Below are 23,950 nucleotides of genomic sequence, written 5' to 3' on the forward strand. Positions count from 1 at the left end.
CGGGCAAATAAACAGACTCAAAACAATCCAGGCAATGAAATAAGAATAAAAAAGAAAAGACTTCCTCTTTTTAATGGCAGTTGTTACAACCGCAGAGCACCTCGGCTGCCAGCAGTCCTTCACTGTTCTGTTCACTGCAACCTCCCTGGAGAACATTTTGTCTCTGCGACTCTCTGGCGGAGCTGCAGAAAGAACACATCCCGACGCTAAAAAAGCTCTGAGCGCACTCACCCTCGACAGAGATGACTCCCAGCAGGTGCAGCATCTTGACGGCACCGCAGCACAGTAAAATGAGCGCCACGGTCCGTAAACTGTTCTCACTCTGCTCGTCCTTCTCCATGTTCACGTTCACTCTCAGTCCTCCCAGGAACTTTCTCACTTTCCAGCTCAGCTCTTATCTTCTCGCCTGGTCCCCATTCTTCCCAAAGCTGACACCCCTCAGCTTTCCACCCTGCCTTTGTTTTACAGTCTTGCTTGGTCCAACTTTTCCTTAAACTCTTCTTCCTCCCACAGTTCAGGCCAGAACTCAACTGTTTCTCTCCATCGCTGTCTTTTTATCCCCCCCACCACACGACTCCCCAGGGCATCTCCCTCTTTTTCCGTTCTAACCTTCACTCTACCCCCAGCATCCCTCTCACACACACACACACACACACACACACACACACACACACACACACACAGTTGAAGTACAGCCACTATGTCCTTCACTCTTTGGGGAGTGGCCGTCAACCTCAGACTCCCAAGTCACCTTCTGCAGTGCAACCATATGCTCTTGTCTTGCTATTTTCAGTGCACACACCCCGTTTGATTAATCACCCTGATTATGAACTGCAAAAAAAAAAAGAAACTGCAGAAACTGCAACGTGACTTTTCTCGATAAACACACATTCTTTTCACCAACTTATGACTTTGAATTTACTAATGACAAACCACCTTCCACCAACGACAAAAACAACTGTTATTGTGAATATACCCGGATTGTTCTCATCTGCACATGTTGAATATTGAACGTTAAGTAAAAATCTGGTTTGACCAAGTGCACCAGCAGGGGGCAGAATAACACTTGCACGAGAGAGTCCACAAGTCTCAATAAACGTGCTTCACACTTTTTATGACTCACCCAGGCTGGACCTACATTGATTTTTTTTTTTCCTCCCTCAGAAATATATAAACATTTTTAATAGAAGAAAATATAATGATGATACTTAAGAAAATAGAAAAAATTGTTTGCAAAGCATTTTTGGTAAATCCATTCAGGACTCCTGCATCAGATATATATAAAAAAAGAAAGTGTGTTTTGTTGTGCGTCCACCAGGTGCACATTCAGAATCTCGAGCTGAGCTTGTAAAGGAGCCTTGATCGACGACAGTGAGTGTAGCTGCTGACTGGCAAACTGCAGGGGGCTCTGTTGCATTCACAGGTTTCCGATGGAGCCGTCAGCTCAAGGTTGCCTTTATTTACTGCTGCGTTAACTGCGGCGGCGCGGGGCAAAATGAAATCTGATGACAGGGGGAGCATTTCATGTGATCTGATCCTCGGTTGCGTCAGCGCGACTCCGGCAGGATGACTGCACGTACGTTGTGTTTGTGTTGAGTAATCAACCCTCAGCGGTGTCATAGCAGGCAGACGCTTTAGTCAGAAGGCTCAGTCCGTCAAACACGAGCGGCTTGAAATGGGTCTTTTGTTTACAACCTCTGCACCAACTCGCTTTATGCTGACGTGCGAGGAGGAGTTTGACTTGTTTGACACACATTCCCACACTCAACCTTCACAACTGTACACTGAGACAGACAGAGGGAGATCAGTGTGTGGTGTTGTGGCACAAACATGGGCGGCAGTTTCATATTTTAGATCCGATGACGGTAAACGAAGAGTGAAAAACATGATACAAAACAGGGGCAGCCACACACGGCCCAATATATTTTCATGCACGTGGACATATTCAAGATACATAAACGTCTGTGGTTGAACTCAGCCTTTGCTGTTCAGTGCTAAAGTGCTCAAAGACTTTTTCAATAAAAGAGACAAGAGTGAAATATATGTAAATTACAACAAGGCGGACAGACTTTCCAAGCGTGACGCGTTGAATTATCAAACATTTCCTCCCCGACTGTAATCAGCTTCACGCATTTTCAGAATGACTCAGGCGACACCCTGGGCTGCTGTTTGCCGCTTGAAAACTAGGGCTGCTTCCGACCCCCGCAGGTGTGATTCCTAATCTGTCCGGGGACGAGAGAGTCCGTCTCCGCTTCCTTGTCGTCCCCCCCGGTCCGCCGTCGCGGGAAAAGCTTCCGCTCGTCACGCTTTGGCTCATCGGAATAACTTAAATATGAGCGCGGCCTCGCACACAGACTGTGAGCTTTGCTTTGGCTGAGAGATTCTGAACCATTTGGAAAAGTGTGGCGATAATTGAAACGGCGTTAACTGGCAGTTTAAATGCAACGTTCTGTTGTTTTGTTTTTTGTTGGAGGGGTGTTTTTGTTTTGTTTTTTCACCACTCAGAAGAAGGAAATTCATAAAAGCCGTTAGCAGCAGCGTCTGGGAGGGAAAACGTGGCCTAAAAAGCCACCTGCGAGGGTTCCATCCAACTCACTCCCGGCTATTAGGAGCCTTGCAGCAAAGCAAACGCCTGCGCCGCTCTCCTTCATGAGCTTGTTGGGCGTCTTAAGCGGCAGCCTGTGCTGTCAGCAAAGAAAGACTTCCTGTCACTTGCAGGCTGTCGCTGGGAAAAAAAAAAGAGAGAGAGAAAAACTCTTAAATCCCAACTGGATTTTAACTCTTCAGCTGCCCTGGACCTCCATGAATTCTTTACTGTGATCAGTCTGTTCTCATCCAACCCTCCTTACACTCTGCCACGCTATCTCCACACACACACACACACACACACACACACACACACACACGCACACATTTTTTTTTAACATCATGCTGTGTCCTGTAATCCTCGCCAGAACGTCATTTGCATAATCTAAATTATAGCTTAATCTACCATCCAGGCACTGAACTGGCCTGTTCAGCCAGCCAGCCTCTCTCTCTCTCTCTCTCTCTCTCTCTCTCTCTCTCTCTCTCTCTCTTTCTAACTCTCTCCCTCTCTCTCTCTCTCTCTCTCTCTTTCTATCTCTCACTCTCTCTCTCGCACTCTCCAGGAAAGCAAGCGGCACCACTGGCCGCGGGCCCCCCGGAGGGTCTGGATGAAGCCTTTTAAAAATAGATTTCGGCAGCAACAGTCTTATTTACACCTCTGCGAAAAAAAAGCTGCGCAACATAATCGCCTTCCACGGGGAGAAGTTCGGAGCCTCCACTCCCGGAGACGTGCCGTTTTCGCACGGTCAACAGCCGAGCCGGTGGACCCGAGTCCCATCCCTGACTGGCCTTTCAGTGCCCCCCCTCCCATCCAGTCTCTCTCTGGTGTGACGTCCAAGACGCAGCACAGCATGCACACAAGACGAGCGTGGACACAGATGGACGGACGCAGATAAAATATTAAAGAACCCCAGAGTATAAAACTATAAAACTACACGCACTCCACTTTTCAAGTTTCTCAGCTTGCGGTGAAAGTGCTGGATGGCGTTTGCTATGTGTGTGTGTGTGTGTGTGTGTGTGTGTGTGTGTGCGTGCGTGCGTGCATGCTCACGAGGAAAAAAACCAAAAAGAAACAAAACACAGTAATCCACCTGATTCCACATTAACACGTCGCTGTTGATCAAGCTTGGTGGGAGTGAATCAAACGCAGCTCATTTACAAACAGCAGCAGCATGCCAATATTGATTTTTGGGGAAATGCGCGTCTAGACATGGAATGTGAAGAAATACACTCTCTCTCTGTCTCTCTCTCTCTCTCTCTCTCTGTCTCTCTCTCTCTCTCTCTCTCTCTCTCTCACTCTCGCTCTTTCACACACACACACACACATGCACGCACACAGCTGAATGCCAAGATGGGAGAATGAGGAGATGACTTAATAAGCACTCACACCAGCTAATGGCAGCGTGGGTGACGGAGAATGGGAGCAAATGAGAGGAGAAAGAGGGGAGGCGCGGAGAGGTGGGCGCCGGAAGGCAGATTGCGGTTGTGAATGGCAAGATGGGGTGTTTAGTGGGCGGGGTTAGAGGTGAGATGAAGGGTGGGAGGAAGAAAAGGTGGGAACAGCAGAGAAGGGGGAGAAAAAGAAGGGGGCGGGAAGATGCAGATGTCCGGTAGGGGGTGAGGAGGGGAGGGGGTGACAAGGAGACCAGGTTGAAGGGCGAGGGGAGAGGCAGTTTAAAATATATGAAAGCAATATGAGAGGAGGAGGAGGAGGGAGGGAGAAGATTGAGACGACAGCGCTGCAGGGAGCGACTCAAAGAAGCAGAGATATTGAATGAGTGAGTTGAGAAAGAGAAAGAGAAAAAAAAATCCACCCGGAAGGCATGAAAAAAGGTGGCGGGTGAAAAAAATCTGCAAGAGAGACGAGGTGTCGGAGGCCTTGAGAGATGGGAGGTAAACAAGAGCGAGGCTGCCAGACGGAGGCGGGCGGGCGGGCGGGCAGGGAGGCGAGACTACAGGTAGAGCAGAGCAGAGGCTGTCTGTCAGCGCAGGAGAGAAAAACACAAGGGCTGACAGGAAACAAGGCAAGTTGAGAGAACAACAGGCAGCCTTGATGAAAACAGACGGTCCAGGCAGACAGACAGGCAGGCGCCCGTAATCACCCCCCCCCCACACCCTCATCTTCGCCACTGTGCTCCGGGGATGAATGGCAGCATCTCGCAGCATCACATCGCACGCACTGCCCGGAATTACAGACAACCACCTCCCACCACGCAGCTCGGAGAGCCTCGCATCCCCCCGGTGGGGGAAGACGTCCCACGATGCACTGGGAAAGCAATGAGAGGCTGCCTCCGACAACTACTGCACGCTATCAACAGGGGTGTGTTTACTCTGGCACGCATCTCCTGCCTCGCTGGAGCAGCAGCCAGTTTGTATTTGCTTGTGGAAAAAAATAAGAAAAAAATACATAAGTGGAATTTATGTGCCATTACTGAGTCGAGACGGCTCGCAGGCAACAGGTCTTCCCCCGTCCTCCCGTCCTCTGCATATGCTAAACTCCCGCGGCGTCGTGCACGTGGGTGAGGAAGCGCCCCGACCTCGGTCACCCCCACCCGCCCCCGCCGGCCGTCCGACCCTCCCCAAAAAACTGACATCTTTTGTTGCCATGGCTACGCTGCTTCCAAGGTAACAGCAAGACGGAAAAGCAGCGCGTGTGAGCGGAGTGACAAATACCTTGCTGTTGTGTGTGTGTGCATGTGCGCGTTTACCAGTGCCCTTCTACACACACACACACACACACACACTCGCAGGCAGATGGAGACGAACACATGCACACGTACGTGCGTCAAAAAAAGGAAGAATCTGTTTCCGTCTCTCTCTCTCTCTCTCTCTCTCTCTCTCTCTTCCTCTCACTCTCTCTCTCTCTCTACCTCTCGCTCTCTCCCTCTCTCCTCTCTCTCTCTCCCTCTCTCTCTCTCTCTCCCTCTCTCTTCCTCTCACTCTCTCTTTCTCTCTCCTCTCTCTCTTCCTCTCACTCTCTCTCTCTCTCCTCTCTCTCTTCCTCTCACTCTCTCTCTCTCTCTCTCCCTCTCTCTTCCTCTCACTCTCTCTTTCTCTCTCTCTCCTCGCGTCGGGGAACATCAGCTTGACAGCCGTCACGCGGCCGCACGTGCACGCAACACAAACAGATGCACATGCACGCACACCGTCGTGCCACAACTTTATTTGACAACGGAAAAAAGGCACAATTTCTTAAATTTTTTGCCCTCTGGGGGGCACCTGTTGCTGCTGCTCTGCCCACTTTCTTCTTCTGCCTTTGTCACGCGCAGACTGCCACACGAATACGCACGTGCACGCACACACACACACACACACACACACACACACACACACACACACACACACACACACACAGACATCACGGTGAACCGTGTGACCTCTTTCTTTCACTGCATCCTCACTGAAAAGACGAGCTGTTACTAATCTTTAGTCGGCAGCATGCCTACGTGCACTGTCTGCATGTGTGCGTGCGTGCGTGTGTGTGTGTGTGTGTGTGTGTGTGTGTGTGTGTGTGTGTGTGTGTGAGTGTGTGTGTCTGAAAGATGCCAGGAAAACACTGTTGAAAGTCATCAAACAAGAGCCCATTTAAAAAAGCAATAATGTGTATTTTTATGCCAAGAGTGCGTGCACGTGTATGTGTGTGTGTGTGTGTGTGTGTGAGTGTGTGTGAGTGTGTGTGAGTGTGTGCGTGCGTGCGCTCCCTCACCGTTGGACGGCCTCCTCTGCTTGGTCTGCATGGTCAGCGTACCCACCACAGCCCCCATGTTCAGCGCTGGTCGTGGCGGCGGTGGCGGAGCGTCTCTCTCTCTCTCTCTACACTGAAGTCTGAATCAGCGTGTCACGTGTTCGGACGCGCGCACACACACACACACGCTCACTCACACACACACACACTCACACGCCTTCACTCCCCTTCTTCTCATCCTCCTCCCTCTCGGCACAAACCCTACTTCTCTCATCCCTCCTTTCAAGCTGCTCCCCCACTCCATCTCACCGCGCTCCTCCTCCTCCTCTGCCTCCTCCTCCCCTCTTCCCTCTTTTTTACTCTCCCACGCTCTCTATCTCTCCCCCTCTGATTCCCTTGTTTTCTTTTTCATTAGCAGCTCTCTCTTGCTCTCTCTCTACCTCCCTCCATCCCCCCTCTACCATTTTGCACCCACGAGCCAAGTGGCCGGGCAGAAGCAGTTCTGAATTTGTCAGGGAACTGATTCACTAAATGGTGAATTAATGCGAGTCCTCCTGCCCATTGACTTGTAAATGGTGAGCGTTCGGTGAATCACTCCAGGAAGAGAAAAGGCGCAAAAAACAGAGCCTGTTGCCCTTCGCACCTGTATCCCTCTGTTGTGCTTCACGGATGGAGGAGGTGCATGCAAATAAAACAGACAGCGAAATACTGAGCACTGACCCGTCGGGTAAATAGAAATAAAGGCTGTGTTTCTATTCAAAGTCTGCATCAAACCCTGACGAACCCAAACCTGCCTCCCCGGTAACCAGATGGGACGGTCTAGCCTTTGGCGTATTTCCAGGTTGCTTCACCGCCGTTCCTTCCTGCTGGCCAACCACGGAAGTGACGTTTTTATAGCATCAAGCTAACCATTGGTTCGCCATCCAACCATGGCGTTGGATGTTCAAATAAGCAAAAACCCTACAGTAAAAAATTTGAATACTTAAATTTATACTGTATGTTGTGTCTTTGCCAGTAGGTGACGCCATTTCAGCTGACTTCCCAGCATCCCAGTGTAACCCAGTTAAAAATATAAAGAAATACATAAGTCATAGTCCGGAAGAAAAATAAATAAATAAATAGATTATTGAATAAAAGCACTCATTTTACTTATTTGTTTGTTTTTATTTCGTTTTGGTATTTCTTTTATGAGAAATGTTTATTTTGTGTTTTAAAAGGAGTGGAAAAGTAATGTTTAAATGTGAAAATATGTGTTACGTTGAGTTTGTTGTGTTTGAGGATATCCAATCAGTGATGAGTGTGAAAGGTCGACCGGATGAGGAAGAGGAGCAGGTGAGAGCACGAGGGTGAAGAGCACGAGGGTGAAGAGCACGAGGAGAGAGGAGAGGTGTGATGGCGGAGCGTGGTGACGGGCAGAACAAACTGTGAAAAGAGACTGGTTGAGGAACGGACGTGGAGACAAACGGACAGTGAGTCTCGGAACAACTTCCATCAGCGCAGCCAAGTGTTTGGTTCAAACGGAGAGACTTTGGACAAAAGTTATCCTGCACAGCTAGAGGCTAGGCTAGCTCATTCTAGCCACCTGGTGGTTTCACTCGTGAGCTGCTCACACAGCGCTCGACTCGGTGGAACTTGCCAGACTACTGCGAAACGGACCAGCCTGAGAAGACCCGCGGTGAGGGCCTGCCCAGACGTTACCGGGGAGGACGGAGGACTCGTTTACAGCCGACGCCAGCCACCCGCTGCATCGTGAACGACAAGGACTACGCCATTCGTGCCGTGAGTCTGTGGTGGGGTTTTTTTTTCTGCGCCATGCGCGAAGCAGCCATTACAGTTTGAGGCTACAACGCTCACAAGCACCGAATCAGGCCTGCAACGAGTTACTGGTTAAAGGGTACCCATTTTATTTTATTTTATCTCATTTCGTTTCATTCCATTTTATTTCATTTCATTTTCTCTCTTTTTATTTTCTTTTATTTAGAAAAGCCGGCTATAGGGGTGAATACTGGGGTTTTGGGGTATTAAAGCATAGAGATTGAGTGTTGGAATTGGTGGAGAAACTGTTTACTGTTTTGTTTACTGATCTAAGGTTTAAAGGTATTGAAGACCTATCTGAATATTATTGAATTGTTGGTCTATTGTCTTTTTGTATTTTATATTTGTTTAGGTTCAGTAATTATTACAAAAGTAAATAATTATTACTTACTGGTGGTTTTTCCATTCTTTCTTCCCGCATCATAAGTCTGCTGTTTATACTTATTTAGATGTTTTGAGAGTGTTTAAGTTTCCTTTTAAGAGTGCTTTAGAGAGAGTTAAAAAAAAACAAAAAAACTAACAAAAAGAGTACTGTAAATTCAGGAAAAAGAAACTAACGGTTCATAAATAGTGTAAGACAACTTATCACTCATTTGAGTTAATTAACCATAGATCAATAGGTTTAAAAGAACTTGGGGAGCGCACTTCATAGAAGGGCTAGTTGTCTAGAGGGCGCTACACCAGGATGCTTCGCAGAAGCGCGAAAAGCATCCTGGGATACGGGAGGCAGCAAAGGATAGTAGTGGTGCATCCTCCCAATCGGCTAAAAAGAGGGGAGAGATTTGAAGGGCAGATTTGGAGTGTTTTTTCATGAATTGGGACAAGCCTTCTCACGTTGCCGTGACGTAACTGGCCTTCAATGCAGGCTTCAAAGGATGCAGACCCTGAATTGAGACACAGCCAAAGAGAGCAAAGAGTAAAATGCGTGGCCAGAGTGAGGAGGAGGAGTTTGCAGCTCGACCGACATACCCCCCTGCCCAACCTCCACCACACACACACACACAGACACACGGAAAAAAAAACATACACATACACACACCGCACGGCAGTTTATTTTAAAAGGCGGGCCACATCTATCTATCGACACCTCGGTGCACTCCAGCCATTCATCACCCCTGCTCACTCATCCATAAGACCGCCACATACGAGCAGGCGGAGCGGGATCAACAGGAGTACGAGCGAGAGCGAGTGCATAAGTGGCGGGCAGAGCGCCTCCCGAGGAGCAGAGGCAGAGGATGGAGAGATCAGGGCAGGCAGAGGAGGACGAGAGGAGGCTCTGCAGAGCGAGAGCCGCCGGATGACAGGAGTGAGATTTAGCAGCGGGACCAGGAGACGGATGACACGGCGCGGAAGACGGAGTGCGAGTCCTCGCCTTGGAGAGCGAGCAGGCGAGCGGGCACGCGGCGTGCTCACATTTTAATTACAGCCGGATCGATGAAAACAAAAGCGCACGGTTCCACATAATGAAAGCGCGGAGAGACAATCAGAAAGATGCCTGCAGATTACAAAGTAGCGTCAGCGGCACTCAGACGCGATGCAAATGGGAAACGTATGAGAATGTGGCACCGAAGTGGTTTTGTATCACGCTTGCATATTACACCAGTAGGTGATTTGTTCCGACGCTGAACACGACATAAAAAAAAAACATAGAATTGGTTTTGTCACAGCCGAGCAGACATCAGAATGTCTCAGAAACCTCCGACAGTGTCGACACGCAGGCTGAATACAGACAGGATGGACCCCCGAGATCAGCAGCCGCAGGTTTCCTCGCTATACCCACAACTCATTCTCAGTCTGCTCATCGTGCCTCCAATCATCACCGGTGCTCCTCGCAGGAATTCTCACCCACACAAACTCAAGTCTGCTGCAATCATACCTTTAGTTTTTTTTTTTTACAAAGCAGAGTCAAGAGTCAAAACACGTCTTTTTTCCACAGTGTGCTGTGGTAAATGGTGAAATCTTATTGCGAAGGCCTGCGTGGTAGATTTGCTGAATCCCAAGTGAGACGAACACAGTGTTTTGTTATAAAATTCGAGTCGAGTCAAGCCTGTTTGCAACATTACACAATAAACACGATAATAAAAGAAGAAATCACAAGCCACAGATTTCCCATTGTGTTATCAACTCTAAAACACACGACAGACACCCACAAATGAGTGCAGAAGATGGTGATGAATGCAGCTGTGATCTGGGATTAAACGTCCAAATTTAGTTTTAGGATTGAGGGACAATCTGAATCCCGTCACGTGTCTTCGTCCTGTGGGAGGAAGCTGGAGAACCTGGAAGCGGGATCGAACTCTGAATTCATTGGGATCATGGATTACGTTGTTGTTTTCAGAATTGCACCATGTGGTATTTATATTAAGCCATCTCTGTTTAAACTAGTCACACAAAGGCATCACTCAGAGACGTCACAGTCAGCAGAGGACAAACGTTGCTTAAAGAAGAAGAGGATGATTTTGAATTAACTTTGCAATTATTTGGGGGGCGTGGGGGGGTTGCTTGTAACCAACAATATGCGCCAAGCACATTTTTAATAGAGTTGCAAGCGAGTGTCATAATGGATTTGGGGACGAGGCATGTTGTCGTATTGTAATCAAGCCAGCCATCTGTGATAATGCCTCCGTGAGTGTTGCAACGGCTGCAGAAAAAAAAAAATTGGGGCACTTTTTGTGCGATGCTGTGAAAAATGAACGAGGCCGCGATTGTTCAGAAGCCATATGGGAAGATGGAGATAGAGAGGTTCAGTTCAGTGAGTGTGTGTGTGTGTGTGTGTGTGTGTGTGTGTGCATGTGTGTGTGTGTGTGTGTGAGAGAGAGAGAACGTGCAATCACATATGCGCCTCCCTTTTTTTTTCAGAAGAAGAGAGACAGAATGGGCAGCAGTGGGGAGCAGTTCTCTCACCCAGCCCACACACACACACACACACACACACACACACACACACACACTACTACAATATGCACACGCATACGTTTTTGCGAATGCAAAAAAAAAAAAAAAGGCCAGAGAGAATGTCTGATCACAGGTTGGGCTCTCTGCTCTGCGCAGGCACACAAACAAGGCAGCTCTCGACTACCAACACGAACACATGCATCAGGAGTGCAGGAATTTACAGCTGATCAAAGCCATCTTCGCGGTCGTCTTTGGCCCCCTGGACCACATCCATCTGCATCTGCCTCCTCTTTTATCTGTCGTGTTGCCTTCGAGCGCAGCGCCAGCAGCCGTGCACCTCTATCACCTCATCTCTTCCCATAAATCTCTGCGCAGCTCGAGCGCAGCCACAGTCTTCCCGGCGAATCAGACGCTGCCCCTGACCTGTTTCGATTTCATGTCTCTTTCCATCTATCTATCTAATCTATCTATCTGTTTGTCTATCTATCTAATCTATCTATCTGTTTGTCTATCTATCTATCTATCTGTTTGTCTGTCTATCTCTCTATGTATCTATTTATCTATCCATCTACCCCCTGCGCTCTCTAGCAGGCACACTTTGCACAAGCCAACAGAAACGTTCCCTCCTTCAAGTAATCGTTTCAAAGTCTCGTCAGTGCAGCGACGAGAAAACGCGTGTTTCTATTTTTTCGCCCCGCGTGTGTGCAACACCGCCACCGGATTGCCTGATGTTCCCTCGGTATAGGTACGCCACGCGGGGGCGTGAAGAAGATGACAGTGTTACAGGGACCCCGTCCCCCTTTAAAAGAAGGAGAGGCTAAAAGGCAGCCGCAAAAGTGAGACGAGGCAAGAGACAAGAGACGCACTTTTTTTTTGCGGTGAAGTGAGAAGATGAAGCGGGGGGGGGGGGGGGGGGAGCAGGAGGAAGCACAGCAGGAAGGCTTCCAGCTGGAGATTAGAGGGCGACGCGAAGAGAGCGAAAGAAAGGGAAAGAAGTGTAGAACCAGCGCCAGGAGAGTGGGCGAGAGGCATTACCAGATTGAGAGAGAGAGAGAGGAGGCAGAGGAGAGACAAGTGGGACATGCAAATACTAAAATTTCTAGATGAGGGTGTGTGTGTGTGTGTGTGTGTGTGTGTGTGTAGTGGAAGGGAGGGACAAAGAGAATGAGAGAGCGGAAAAAAGAGGAGCGAGCAGGAATGAACATGAAAGTCAAAAGATCCTGATTAAGATTAAAAAAAAAAAAAGAAAGTCGGTGTGGAAGCTGCGGAGGATCAGCTCGGCTCCTCGACGGCGACTCTCACAGCCTCCGTGTTTAACTGCAGAAGAAACATTTAAGAGGGAATTAGCATTTTTCCACCCTGCAAGGATTGATTGAAACTCCATCAGGGAGTCGTCCCGCAGAGAGAGAAGCCGAGCGGCACGCCGCCGCTTCGCCAATCGCCCGTCAGGTGGAGCGGCCGCTCGGCTTTCTGCAGGGACCGACGTGTCTATTAGGGAAATCAATACTAATATCTGTAGCCGTCCGCACGGCTCCTCGCCCCGAGCGGCCGCGCTGTACCTCCACCGGCGGACACGTGCCAGACTCTCGCCGCCCCGGCGTGAAGGTTATAATTAAAGGAGCCAAGAGGATTGATCTGTCAGTGCAGGGTGGTGGTGGTGGTGGTGGTGGGGTGGATGGAGTGACTGAGTGGGTAAATATGGATGTGGATGAATCGCCAGAGCAGCGAGCGGCGTGCGCGGAGGATAAAACATTCAAATGTGTGCAGAGGGAGACGGAGGAAGACGGGAAGTGATTAAAGGGGAAACTTGATGCGAGGAGCTCCTCATGGTTTCCACCAGAGGATTCAGCTCCAGCATCATCCGCCAAGGTTAAGAGGCGTTTGGTGAGGACGAGCAGCCGGGGGGGATGGGGGGGGCGGGCAGGCAGATGCCCGTGCGCTAAAGAAGAAATAACGTCAAGTCATCGAGGCTGTAAGAGGAGTTTATGTTTTTTTTTCTAGAGGGAGGGGGAGGGAGAGATAGTGTTACATCTGCCTGAAGGAAGAGGAAGAGAGATGAAAGTGAAGGTGGAGTGGAAATTAGCTCCTGTTGACTTCAGAAGGGGTGACGTGACGCCAGACTCAACACAAACAAGTAGTTTAGTTGGTCTCAGTTAAATCAAGTCAAGACAAACAGGATCCAGTAGTTGTGGACGATAAAGTCACCTGAACTACCTGCTAATCTAAAGAGCCAAGTGGTGGGCGTGATAGTGGTGGCGTGATGCTTTCCATCGATGTGCATGAGAACAAAGCAAAATTGAGGAAGTTAAGGTAGCAAGATTTATGGAACCGTGATCTGATCAAGGGCAGATTTTTCTATTTCCGAACAATTTGTTTTCAATACATTATATGTCACGAGGCAACAGTATCTGCCGCATTATTATTCTTTGTTTAACATAGAAGCGCAAATTGAAATTTATGATCCACTTAGAAAGCTATTACTGCTTGCTTAACTTGAATTAGATATTCTATAAAAGTGAGTTAGAATAATAATGTATTTATTATTCTTATTCTTATTTTTTTTTATCATTATTATTATTTTAAAGTTAAAGTGATTAATCTCAGAGCTACCTGTCGCCGTTGAGCTAAAAATACTTGAGGTCTCACACATGAATAAACACTGCAAAGTCAAAGTTGACACACTCGTGTCAGCGCAGTGTGGAGGCACTGGAGGCCATCAAATGCCAAAATGAAAGACAGTCTTTGAGCGCGTGAACACATTTGTTGCACTAGACGAACTACCAAACCTTCACATCAGTGATTTCAGACGTACAAGGCTCAGCATCAGGTTAGGTTGCTTTATTGGTACCCCGTGGTACCGAAAAACAATAACAAAAGTGTTCCGTAGCTGTGGGCTCCACCAATGGACGTGTAGATTTCCTCAAACACAAAATACAAAATGACGAGGACAAAATCAGTTTAAATCAAGGATGCAAAGATTTTAAAAGGCCACGACTCTAAGATACAATAATAAAATAGAAACAAATAAACCGGTTACTAAATAAGGCCAGTGCATGGTATCATTCAACGATGATGATGATGGCAGCAGGAACAAAACGGCTCCTGTAACATTTTGTCTCACATTTTGGGACCAAATTCATTCCACTGGAGGGGAGAATTCACTTTTCAACGGTTGCTGTACCACCATGTATAACCGAGATACACACCTTTAGGTGCACGGCTGCTTAAAAGGGCACAGAGACCTCCGTCTATCACAATTAGGATTCAGTCACCTCTCCCAGCAGGAGCAACAACACAGAAAAAAATGCACAACAAATGAATAACGACAGAACCGAACATCCACAGAGCAAATGGGTGTTCGATAGGAGTGTAAGATAGAAAAAAAAATTTCAAATAAAGATGTTGTGTGTGTGTGTGTGTGTGTGTGTGTGTCTGTGTTGGCTTTTACCCTCCCCGCTGCTGTTTTACGTCACATGTATCGGCTGACACGACGGTGAACCGTGAGTCACTGGCCTGATGCTGATAAGGGCGCAGGGAAACGTCATGCATTATTTACACAAACTAGAGGCGCGCACACACACACACACACACGCACAAACACACCCACATACATACACACACACACACTAACCGAATGAGATTACGCACACAACATTACTTCCAGAGTGGCTACTCTGCGTCACCGCAAGGTAAAATACAAATGTGCCAATTTTCTCGTTTTTTCTCAGCAGTTTTGTTTTGTTTTGTTTTTTTGTTTTTTCAACGTAGCAGATAATTGAAGCCGTTCATCTTCTCCTCCGCTCCTCCTTCTCGGCGCAACACATTTTTATTTCTCAGCGGGAAAGTCGCGCTCGGCCCCCGCGGCCCGCTCCCACATTAATTATTGACAAAAAGCAGATTGGGCGGAGTGACACGACGGGGCTGGATGGCGCCCGCAGGGGTTTTAAACACCTTCATCGCAGAAATCTTAGCGCGCACCACGCCTGCTCTTCAGGTGTGACGCACACAGATAATGAACATGTCTGTGTGACAATACAAAGACCATAGAACAACAAAACACTTTTGAATATGAGAATGTTTTGAGTGTTTTCTGGCTGATTGGTTCCAGCCCAACATTAATGGAGATTTAAATTATTTAAAATTCTCAAAGCGCTTCTGTCTGTCTGTCTGTGCACAGCTGAAAAACAAACAAACAATCAAACAAAACAAAACAAAACAAAACGACACCGTTGGCGTGCACGCAGAGCCAATTGCCGACATCTTCCGCCCAACTCTTGCACGCGGCCCGATTCTGCTGTCACATTAATTTAGCCCAGGCGACGTGTCGCGGCTCTGGGTGCCGAGCGGAGCGGGAGGCGGCAGCGGCGGCCGAGCCACATATTCATCATGTGCGTCTCTCTCTCTCTCTCTCTTTCTCTCTCTGTGGTTCCAGTATTACAAATGCCTGAAGGCAGGCGTGGGGGGGGGTGGTGGGGGTCTTTCAACAGAGATAAATTGCACAGAAAACGTTGTTTATCTTTGGAGAAGTTTGCCAAGCAATTTCATGAAAATATTATGCAAATGAAAAAATCTTTATTTATAAAGCATATTGATCCCCCAGCCACCCCCCCACCCTCCTTTCTTTCTGTAATGAAATGTTTGAACGTGGGTTTAATTCCAGATCAAACGCTCATGGAGGATCTTAAAGGAAGGGCACTTTTTTTTTTCTTTCTTCTTGAAATAGGAATACATCTTTGCGCGACAGAGCATCGGATCCGGCGGAGAAAAGAAGTGAGATATGAGGGGATTTTAGATGAGAATTTCATCATTATCCACGCTCGGTCAGGGGCACGCTCAGACACGCTTTCGGCGTGGGATTAAGCAGAGGCATGTTTTCATGTTTCCATGTGCCTAATAAAGCTATTTTGCTGTCCTAATTGGCCTTTCTGGCGTGCTTCTTTTGATGTGCAGGGACGGGAGAGCGGGGTGGAAAACACACACACACACACACACACACACACACACACACACACACACACACACAAACCAAAAAAAAAGAAAAACCCTTGTGAAGAAGCAAACTTCTTCTTTAGCCCTGCAGCTGAAGGAAACACTGAACCCGACGCGCTCCCAAGAACCCAAGATTCTCTTTTTTTATTGACATAAAGCCTCAAACTCCAAAAAAAACAAAAAAACATGAACACTTCAAACACTTAAAATGATCCTGAGTGGAGGCTATCTTCACCAAGAGAGAGAGAGAGAAAAATCTGCTTTCAAAACAATAAAAGGAAAAAGATTTGAAGTCAGAATCCCTGAGATGAAGCGCGGAGGCCGGCGAAGAGCCGTAGATCAAGAGGCGAGCGGCTCAACCAGAGGGTGGGGGCGGGGAGGGTGGGTGAAATAAGGTGAGACAGCCAGACGGCGGCGGTGGCGGCGGGCAGAGGAAAAATTCACTTGTCAGGCCGGGAGTTGAGAGGGAGGAGAAGTAGATGCAAAAACAAATGGAGCGCGAGGACAGAGAGAGACGGATGTGTCGGCGAGACGCCGAGCAGGTTTCCTGCTTTATGGCCCCCGTTGGGAAATTTTTCACAGCAATAGAGTAGCTTGTGCAGAGCGCCACATAATAAATGCATCTTTTTGGCCCCCCCGCCACTAGGGTGCGCGGGTAAATCCCTTAATAGGGTTCCGCAGTGTGGCTGCACGTCGAGCGGCCGGGGTTAAACCTCAGTCCTGCCCTGACACAAAGCCAGCGTACAACGAACCAGCAGGCCTCCCGCTGCCCTCTCTCTGCGTGTGTGTGTGTGTGTGTGTGTGTGTGTGTGTGTGTGTGTGTGGCGCCACTCCTTCAATGTGTTTCAGTCAGTTAATCACGTAAAGCGCTCTGATTAGAAATGGAAATTGGTTGCATTTACGGAGGAGCTTTTACCCCAGTGCTTTTACCTGCTGCGTCTACGCCTCTCGATCGGCACGCAGGGCGACGCCCCGTCGGGAGACTTCAGCTGGGACTGAATCCCACAACCTGCATCTACAGCCTGACTGGGAGTTCAGGATGTTCCTCCTCCAGTCCTTACCGTGTTTTACCAAACTAAATAGCATCAATTCCTCGAAGTTTCGTGCAATTTTTGGTTTAGAAAACCTCATTTCTCTCCACCTGTTTGCTCGTGAAGTCGTGACTTCATTTTCAGTGACAGCGCTGACGGCTCTACTGTTTGCTATTAAACCATTAATATTTGCCCAATTTACTGGAGCCACTGATTAAACACACAAATATTGCAAAATAAATCTCATTATTTGGTGAATAAAACTCCAGCTGTCTGCTGATAACATCAGTTCGTTAAGTGTCTGCGTGACTCTCTTGTCAGCCTCGGCCTCCTTCCACACAGCCTGTCAGAGGCGGAACTGGATGACACGACCCAATGGGAGACGTCGACGTTAGAGTAGAGAGACAGTGCATGTCTGAGGCGGCAGTGGAAGCGACGTGCGTGTGAAAGTACAAATGCGCTGAGCCTGAAAGAATGTGTCGGGGTGTTGACATTTCAGCGACACGGCAGCAGCAGTGGCGGCAGCGGCAGCGGCAGCGGCGGCAGCAGCGGCAGCGGCAGCAGCGGCAGCGGCAGCGGCGGCAGCAGCAGCAGCGGCAGAGGCGGCAGCAGCAGCAGCGGCAGCAGCAGCAGCGGCAGCGGCAGCGGCAGCAGCAGCAGCAGCAGCAAGACTGAAAGGCAGCTTGTGGGAACAAACACATGAAGCCAGCGCTCGTTTCCGGGACTGTTCACCTTCTGAGCAGAAGGTCGGGATCATCGTCAGCCGTGCAGCAGCAGGGCTGTCGAGGACATGTTAATGCCACGCGTGTTTTATCAAGTGCTGCCTGCCGCGCACAGTCGCAGCTCCCGCGTGCGACTCGTGTCGTTGACGCACAACTCCAGCCTGCGCGCGGCCCCTGAAAGTCGCGCCGCTGAGGGAGAGCGGCGTCTCGCCGCCGCTAGATTTTTCAGCCCGAGTCATTATTGGGAGTAATGAGCAGTCGCTGCTGTGCTTTGCTTTGTTTTGTTTTGTTCTGTCTGACACAAAATCCCAAGTAAAGTGGAAAGAATCGGGCAAAAAGAATGCACACAGCACTTCCCCAACAACTTGCTGGCAGTTTCCAGGATGCTGAATTGTCGTCGTTAGTTCATATTTGGCGTGTTTTACATTTTTCAAATCATTATTTTTTCAGCCTGGGCTCTCTGGGGTGTACCAGTCCGGCACATTTTACTATCCAAATAACTCTTTAAAACTAGAGGCAGTGTGTTTTGCCCTCTGTTTACAACCTCAAGTAAAAATGCTAATTTGTAGCTTGCAGAAAACTGATGCTATGCGGCACCTTCCACACTTTCAGAAGCAAATTGAAAAAGTTGGCTGTGCAGAGGAGCCTGAAGGCAGAACACATGCCTTTTGCTGACATCACAAAGGGCTGCTTCCCAAAAAAGTGCACCTGAATACAAGCAAAGGAGGGATTTCAGGACTCGTTTGAAAACATGGTCTGAGATTGAATATGGGCCGACTGGACAGAAGCCGTAAAAACAGGTGACACTCCTTTTGGAAAGTATCACTTCAGGAGAGTCAAGAGGACACTGAGCCACTCCGAGTGTGTAAAAATCCGGGTGAACCCACTGTGAAGCGCAATCAGAGTCGGCTCCAGACGGCGCCATCTGCCTCGCGCAAAGTCAAACTGTATCTTCGAAAACATTCCTCATCCTGAGAAATTCTTTGGCTGCTGCCCAGCTGGTCGCTGTCTCGCGCCCCACTGCCAAACCCTTCCATGCAAAATGGATCCTGCCCCGCTTTCATTAAAACGCTTCTCTCTTTCTTTCCTTTTTTTTTTGCGCCGAAGCAGATGGTGAAACGTGCACACATCCCAACCCCACCAACCCTCCCAACCTCCCCTAAGGAGCCGACTCGCCTCCTCTCTCAACTTTTCCCTCAATATTTTCCTCCCCCTCGCTTTCACTCGTCTATCGCCCGCTTGCTCAACTTCAAAGCCGCTCCTGTTACAACGCCGGGCCGGCCGGAGGGGCCGTGTTTCCTGCTCGCAATCACCTAAAAATACATCGGCGCTCCACGTAGGGGCCGAAGTCTCGCCCGACTGCAGCGGGTGAGGTGGTCGGTCGCACAAGACGTGGGGTCTCTCCGGTGATGGAAAATATCCACCTTGAAAAAAAGTGCCTCAAGTGCGTATGCGTGTGTGTGTGTGTGTTGTGTGCGTGTTGCTGCGAGCGGTTGCCATGCAATGGAACAAGGCGCGGACCAAGGAATGATATAAACAACCCACACAGGATGAAATCCGCGCCTGGGTTCCAGATTCAACAAAAAAAAAAAAACAGAAAGGATTCACAGGCTCTGGTCTGGTCTGGTCCAAAGTGTTTTTCACTGTCGTTTAAAAGACCCTGTGTGGTCTCGCTGGGGTGTTTGACAGGTGCGCGTAAAAAAAAAAAAAAAAAAAAACACCCCTGCAGACGACAGGCAGGGACTTTCCGACAGGAGACCCAACCAGACTCGCGTCTTCTCACGGCCTCGTCAGCTGACGGCTTGACGGTCTAATAAGGAGTTGTTACTAGGTGATGGGGACACAGCCAATGTCCCTGCTTTTTGTCTCTGGCTCTGATCGCCATCGGGGTATCAGGTCAACAGACCAACCGGGCTGACGGATCACACACACACACACACACACACACACACACACACTCAGCACTCACAGCACTCACAGCACTCGGTAATTTACGGCTCTTCCTTCCATTTTAGAGGTGAATTACATTTTCACTGACGCAGCGCTGGACGGTTATTGTGGCCCCCGGGGGGGCTGCGGCCCGAGTCAAAGGGGTCAGCGCCGGTTCCCCTCCCTGTCAAGCGGTGGTGGCGGTGGTGGCGCAGCAGACAGGAAGCAGGGTGGTTCCGGGGAGCAGACAGAGGTGAATACCATCACCTTTTATAGGCATCCCCGATGGCACCGCACACCTCCACTTCCTCCACCCCCCACCCAGCCACCCAACCCTTCCGGCCCCCAGCCAGCAGACGGTCCGCAGGTTACATCACGAGCCTGTGACATTTATCTTTTCCATTAGTCTTCACTTGACAATCAGCCCCATCAACGCCATGCATTTCCTGTACGATATCCAGAACTCGGCAAGCAGACGCACACGATTCCGAAAGCCAATTTAAGTGCGATTACACATCATGGCGGGGACCCATACGCATTTTTTTTTTTCGCAAAATCCCGAGACATGCAAACAAACACAGTCGAAGGGGAAAAAATTTTTCAATTCGGAAAACGACAAAAAAAATGAGATAAAATCAGGATCTCTTACCTTTGTGGTAATTCACCGGTTTGGAGTGCATGGAAAATGTTCCCATTACCAGACCCATGTTGACTTCTGCTTGCAGACGGGCTGTGTTGGTGCGTGCGAGTTTGTGTGTGCGTGCGTGCGTGCGTCTGAATGACAGAGGTCTCGGGCCGGAGTGCGTCTGGAGTGGCTTTGTGCGTTGCACCTAATGAAGTTGGTCCATCAGCCGGCCGAACGTGTGTGACTAGCGGCTACTATCACTCCTCATGCTGCCTTCACGCCCACGCTCATCCGCCGCTGCTTCTGCTCCGGGGTGTGTGTGCGTGTGCTGGATGTGTCTGAGTGAGTGAGCGAGCGAATGGGTGAGTGAGCAAGCGAGCGAGAGGTGTGCGTGCTGCGTGCGTGTTTGCCAGAGATTGTGTGTGAATGAAAACAGGGGGCGCACATGAAGCTGCCGCTGCGCTCGCTGTCACCGCCACTGCCTCGTTTACATCCCATCTATCTCGCTGTCTCGGCTCCGCCGTGCACTCTCTCACTCCCTCCCTCTCTCTCTCTCTCTCTTTCTCTCTCACTATCTCTCTCTCTCGCGCTCTCTCTCTCTCTCTTTGTGCGCCCCCTGCCACCAGACTGTCATCCCCATCAATTTCGCCGAGCGTCTCCAACACATCCGCCCGTCTCTGTCCCCCCTCCCAGCTTCCCTCAGCGTCCTCGTCGTCCGTTTAGTGGGGATCGGAGAGGGAGGGATTGCACACTGTTGCACGGGAAAAGATGGAAGAGGGGAGAAGTGGGAGAGCGGGAGAGGAGCAAAAACAAAGGGAGAATTCAGAGAGGCGACGCAGGGAATGAAAAAGACAATGGTGGGGGTGCGGGGGGGGAGACGCAAACAAGGAGGGCTGGCAAACAATTGGGGGAGGCAGAGTGAGGGGGGCAGGACGGGTGGGAGGCGGAGGGCTGGACGGGGGTGACAGAGGGGGAGGAAGAGAGCAGGAGGTGGTGGGAGGAGATAAAGGAGGGAGGGAGGGATGGACGGATCAGTCCACGTTTTGCTATTCCGCTGGCAAACGCTCCCGGAGCCGAAACAGCAATTTCTGTGTGTGTTTGTGTGCGTGTGCGTGTGCGTGTGCGTGTGTGTGTCCTGCCCGCCAGCCGGAAGGTCACAGGCGACAAAGCCGCCCGCGCACGTTTGACACCACTACATTTGCAGCGACGTCGCCTCGCACGTGAACAAAGGCACGTTTTAATGTCCGGTTCATTAAGCTGTCAGCAGCAGCAGCCGTGCACACACACACACACACACCCTCCGAGACAAACCAAGCGGAGAGAGAGTGACGCCAGTCCACGACACGCCACACCTCCTCCGTCAATCACCCTCAAGCCCTCGGCAGCCTCGGAGCGCCGCCCTGCTGGCGAGACTGGCAGCCCGCGCCGCCGCCCGCCCGCTGCAGATTGACATTCTCCACGCGGCTTTGCTTAAGAAAACAATTTAGGAGCTGCGCCGACACCGCCGCCGAGCCCGAAGTCGTCAACGCCAGTGATCAAGACGTCGGGCCGGGACATTCATTAAAAGCTGCTGGCAGCTTACGGTGCTCTGGGCGAGGATCAATGCCAGTAAAACCTGAGGAGGTGAAGTGGGTGCGAGACGAGGGGATCAGAGCAGAGGAGGGGAACGAGAAGCAGCACGACGGGGCAGTGTGAGAGTACGCCAACAGACTTTTCTAAAACCAGGGCTGGACACATCGAACCAAATATCAACAGCATCAATACCAAGGTGATTAGTGATGAGATCCAGACTTTTGTTGCAGTTTCTCTTCATGATACACTCTCTCTCTCCCTCCCTCTCCATCTCCCTCTCTCTCGTCGCTTTTTTTCTTATTTTGCACGTTTTGTGTAGCAAAAGGGAATTGTTATCTCTATCCTGTTAAATTGTTTTGCATTGTGTTGCACCGTGATAATAATCAATCGCTAAAGGCAAAATCACACAATTATTCCACGATCGTGAACATTTCAAGTAAAAACTATCAGTATTGGCGATACTAGCCGTGTACCTACTTGGCATCAGATCAATACCACAATCCCCGGTATCGCCGATCCCCTTTCGAAAAACCCATTTTTCAAATGCCTGTCCTTGCAGACGCACGCGTGCACGCGGCGTGTGACTAAGAGCCTCGATGCATCAACAGAGGGAGACGTGTTCTCAAACACGGGGCCGGACACAAGTCACGCTGATTAAATTCTAAAAGCTCGGCTGAATGGGCCGAGATAAGGGAGCGTGATTCGCTGTGTTTAAACTTCGGGGGGGGGGCGATCGTCGGAGGAGCGACGGGGGATCAAAGCCCTCCGGAAATGTGTGGGAAAGACAGATAGAGGGAACGGTCTGCCATCAGGAAAAAAAAAAGATGCAGCACATGACGATGTTTGGATTGTGGCCAGGTGAGGGTGGAAGACGGCGAGCTGGGCCGTTGGAAGAATCAATACGTTGCTACAGGAGAATTTCCCAATGACCTCGGAGAAGGAGGATCACAGCGCCGTGTTACAGCAGTTTTCACTGGCTCATTATCCCATTTGTTGTCCTCGTCGTTGTTGTTGTTTTTCACTCCCCCGCCCCGACGCACACATTTGCATCTGCGACGGAACGGAACCCGACGGAACTCTATTAAAGTTGTTCAAACACCATGAATCCCAGGAGGCGCTGGAGGGAGGAAACCTCGCGCAAAGTGAGCGAGAGAGCGGCTGTTTAGGTTTCGGCGGCGGCGCTTTCACGCGGAGATGAAGCGACGCTCAGAACCCGCCGGTGCGTTCAAGGTCACGACAAGAAGGGACAAGAGTTCCTGCGTGATCAGGAACCGAACGCCGGGCGTTCAGGTTGAAGGAGACTCGCTCTCGAACATCAGAGCCTGACGACTTCAAATGGTGAAAAAGGAGTGAAATCGACGCATAGTTGCTGACGACTGGATAAGAGCAACCCGGCGACACTGCCGGTGGAAGAAACTGCTGCGCTCGCTCAATCGATGAAACGCTGAGGATCCGCGGTAACGGAGTGGAAAGGCCGCATCGGCTGTCTATCGGCGTCGGATCTAATGAGGTCGCGGCATCGCGCGGCGGAGTCATCGAGCGAGAGTCGGAGAGCGGGCGGAGGAGGATCAGGGAGGAATCACGCTGGAGGTCACCGAGTGTCCTTCACCGGAGAAGCAGCCGCTCCCATCCCAGCCAAGAAAAAAAATTGTCGCAATGAAAACTCGTCATGACAGAGCGTCTGTTAATGCTCAGTTTATAAAAACATATCTGTTTTCCAACAGCGAATGTCATTAGCTGCTCAGAAAGGAGGAATCTCCATCCTGAAGTTCAGTCGAAGTCACGAGTTCTGGAAATCTGCAACCTTAGTGCCATCAACCCCTGCCAGGTGTTTGTTCCATCCACAGAGACACTTCCTGCCCTTCCAGACAAGCATCAGTTTTAGTAGGAAAACATCCACAGTTTTATTACTAATCAAGTCATCTAATCTAAATAAACTAATGACCACCGGTGTGCAGGCTGCATAATCAAGACCTGAATATACTGTATGGGTGTAAAATGGGATTTCTTCAGTGGAATTTTGTCAATGTTCTAGAAAAACTTTCTCGTTATCATGAAATACTATTTCTCTTTTCCATGCACGTGCACTTATAGATTATAT

At 49.6% G+C, this 23,950-nt stretch overlaps 1 protein-coding gene across 2 annotated transcripts in view; it reads right to left on the reverse strand.

The window, feature by feature from the left end:
- kcnip1a (Kv channel interacting protein 1 a) overlaps positions 1-23,950 on the reverse strand; it is a 42,331-nt gene that overhangs the window by 4,047 nt on the left and 14,334 nt on the right. The window contains exon 1 of one of the 2 annotated variants that reach the window (XM_076046649.1): positions 6,293-6,544. The exons of the other annotated variant lie outside the window; for it this stretch is intronic. Coding sequence (XP_075902764.1) covers positions 6,293-6,350 — 58 coding nt within the window. The 5' untranslated portion in view covers positions 6,351-6,544. Of the gene's footprint in view, positions 1-6,292; positions 6,545-23,950 lie in introns of those variants that run through there. 2 annotated transcript variants of the gene reach the window in all.

Source organism: Nelusetta ayraudi, unplaced genomic scaffold (genome assembly GCF_046127955.1).
Source record: "Nelusetta ayraudi isolate G7.1 ecotype Tasmania unplaced genomic scaffold, CSIRO-AGI_Nayr_v1 ptg000090l, whole genome shotgun sequence".
Classification (NCBI taxonomy): Eukaryota; Metazoa; Chordata; class Actinopteri; order Tetraodontiformes; family Monacanthidae; genus Nelusetta; species Nelusetta ayraudi.